The sequence below is a fragment of the Orycteropus afer genome, unplaced genomic scaffold (assembly GCF_000298275.1).
Source record: "Orycteropus afer afer isolate SDZICR_OR568_19922 unplaced genomic scaffold, OryAfe1.0 scaffold00143, whole genome shotgun sequence".
NCBI classification, from domain to species: Eukaryota; Metazoa; Chordata; class Mammalia; order Tubulidentata; family Orycteropodidae; genus Orycteropus; species Orycteropus afer.
In genome coordinates, this window is record NW_006921730.1 from 3,080,626 (window position 1) to 3,083,074 (window position 2,449).

The 2,449-nt window shown below is 33.9% G+C and overlaps 1 protein-coding gene across 1 annotated transcript in view; it reads left to right on the top strand.

Moving 5' to 3' along the window:
• RPL24 (ribosomal protein L24) overlaps window positions 1-2,449 on the top strand; it is a 3,890-nt gene extending 1,441 nt beyond the window's left edge. The window contains exons 4-6 of the mRNA XM_007945801.2: window positions 828-964; window positions 1,659-1,722; window positions 2,369-2,449. Of these exons, the coding sequence (XP_007943992.1) occupies window positions 828-964; window positions 1,659-1,722; window positions 2,369-2,449 (282 nt within the window). The remainder of the gene's footprint in view (window positions 1-827; window positions 965-1,658; window positions 1,723-2,368) is intronic.

Sequence of the window (2,449 nt, forward strand, 5' to 3'; positions counted from 1 at the left end):
GAGATATCCTTGCTCCTCAGCACTTGAAACAGTTCCTTTGCAGTTGACTTTCCCAATGCTACACCTTATGAGAACTTCTTAGGGAACACAATTCAACCTATAACACTCTCCTAAGACTTCTCTCAATAATCCCCCAAATTCATTAAACCTCTTAGGGCTCTTAATGATGTCACATAATGTGTCAGTGAATTTTAATACAAAGACATTTGCCAGAGAAAATTTTCATAAAGTGAATGTGACAGGCCAAAATTAATCCCTTTTATGAAGGACTTTTTTCTGTTAATGAACTAATGAAGTAGTTTTCAATCTGGGTAAATTTGCTCCCCAGAGGATATTTGGCAACGTCTAGAGACTTTTTTTTTTTTTTTTTTTTTTGTATAGGCACTGTAGTGTAGGTTTCCAGTGTAGTATCTGCAGGCAGTATTTGAATTGAATCCTAGGTGTTCCCTTATACTTAGCAGTTTTCCTATCATAAACCGTGTTCTTGTGTTTCTCCCAGTGATGTCCTTTGAGTGTTACAGTAGGTGAGTTGAGGTTTAATGGGTTTACCATAAGTAAATTCTTAGAAGTAGATTCTTATTAAAACCAGTTTTAAAGGTACTATCAAGTCAGTGAAATTACTAATCATTCTTAGAGGTTTTATTTTTCTTTAATGAAGTAGTGAAAAGTGGCCTAATTTGTAATCAGTGGTTTAATTAATGCATAAATCTACATATTTAATGTTGAATATGAATCTGAACAGATTCAATTTTCCATCTCCCCCAAATTCTTGAAGCTAAAGCCTTAAGTGTGTGTCCTGTTTTTTTTTTTGTTTGTTTGTTTTGTAGGAAGAAATTCAAAAGAAAAGAACCCGCCGTGCAGTCAAATTCCAGAGAGCCATCACTGGTGCATCTCTTGCTGATATAATGGCCAAGAGAAATCAGAAACCTGAAGTTAGAAAGGCTCAGCGAGAACAGGCTATCAGGTTAGGAATGTTTCAAGAGCATTTTAGGTATTGGATGGATTTTAGGTTATACTATTGGGGTTCTTAGGCATAGGAGCATAATCTGATGTTTCTGTGTTTTAATAATTGAATCTGTATACAGATTGTTGGTCATAAATATTTTTACTTAATATACTCACTCCTCACTCACCCACATGGTTAGGTTCCAAAAACCAGGTTGTTAAATGTGAAAATGGAATATGACTATGTCATTATATAACTGCCAAACCACTAAGGATCATGGTCTAGCTGAGGTGACACATACTTTAACCATCACAGCCAGTTACTGTTGCTTGCTGCATTCATTACTAAGTTTGTTAACACGCAAAATAGATCATAGATCTTTTTATTGTCATAAATTCAAAATGTCTAGTAAAAGATAGTAAGTGAGAAATAGGTATAATACAAGATAGTATAATAAAGTCTAATGATTTGTTGTGTTGAAATTCTATTTGCAAAATTAGTAGTAAAGCTGCTGTACAATTTCTACTGTATGTTAAGCTGACTTGAAGGGTAATGAAATTCATTGACCTTTTGAATTTAGTCTACAAATAAATAGTGATCAGTAAGGAATATGTTCTATTTTCCCCAAACACTCTAGGACCTCCTTAGTAAGCTGAACCCTTATTAAGGAATAATATGCTTTCCCTTAAGTTTTTGTTTTTAAATCCCTCAGGGCTGCCAAGGAAGCAAAAAAGGCTAAACAAGCATCTAAAAAGACAGCAATGGCTGCTGCTAAGGTAAATTAATTGTGGGATTTTCTTAGATTTTGTAAATTAAACAATAGGAAAATTTAATCTAAATTTTGATAAATTCCAAGTGTTTAAGAAATTTAGTGCAGGGTGCCAACAGGAGATGATGTTCATAACTGTTTTTTAGGTTCAGGTGCCTAAAAGAGATCCCAATTTGCCAGTGCCAGATGAGTTTGTTATTGTTGGGCAGGAATTTGGAAAGGGTGAAAATAAAGGTGGCTTTTGCTTTTTAAACTTTAATTTGAAGTAATTTTGGATTTACAGAAAAATTTTGAGAATAATACACTTTACATATAGCCTTCACTTAGCTTTTCTTAGTATTAACAATTCAGATAACAGTACTATGGTTTTTAAAACTAGAAAATTAGCACTGGTCCTATACAATAAAATTATAGAACTTACTCAGATTTCAGCAACTGTGTGTATGTGTGTGTGTGTATCCTCACTCCTATCTGTGGCATTGCCTCAGTCTGTCTTTCATTATAAAGGTGAGCTTTTAACATTTGTACATAATTATGAATGCCATAAAATGAAAAAGCAGTGTAGAGTAAGTAACAGAATCTGGACATGAGAAGGTAGTAAATGGAAAAATACATGGAATAATTTCACATAAAATCATGCTATCTTTTTACAGGCTCCTACAAAGGCAGCACCTAAGCAAAAGATTGTGAAACCTGTCAAAGTTTCTGCTCCCCGAGTTGGTGGAAAACGCTAA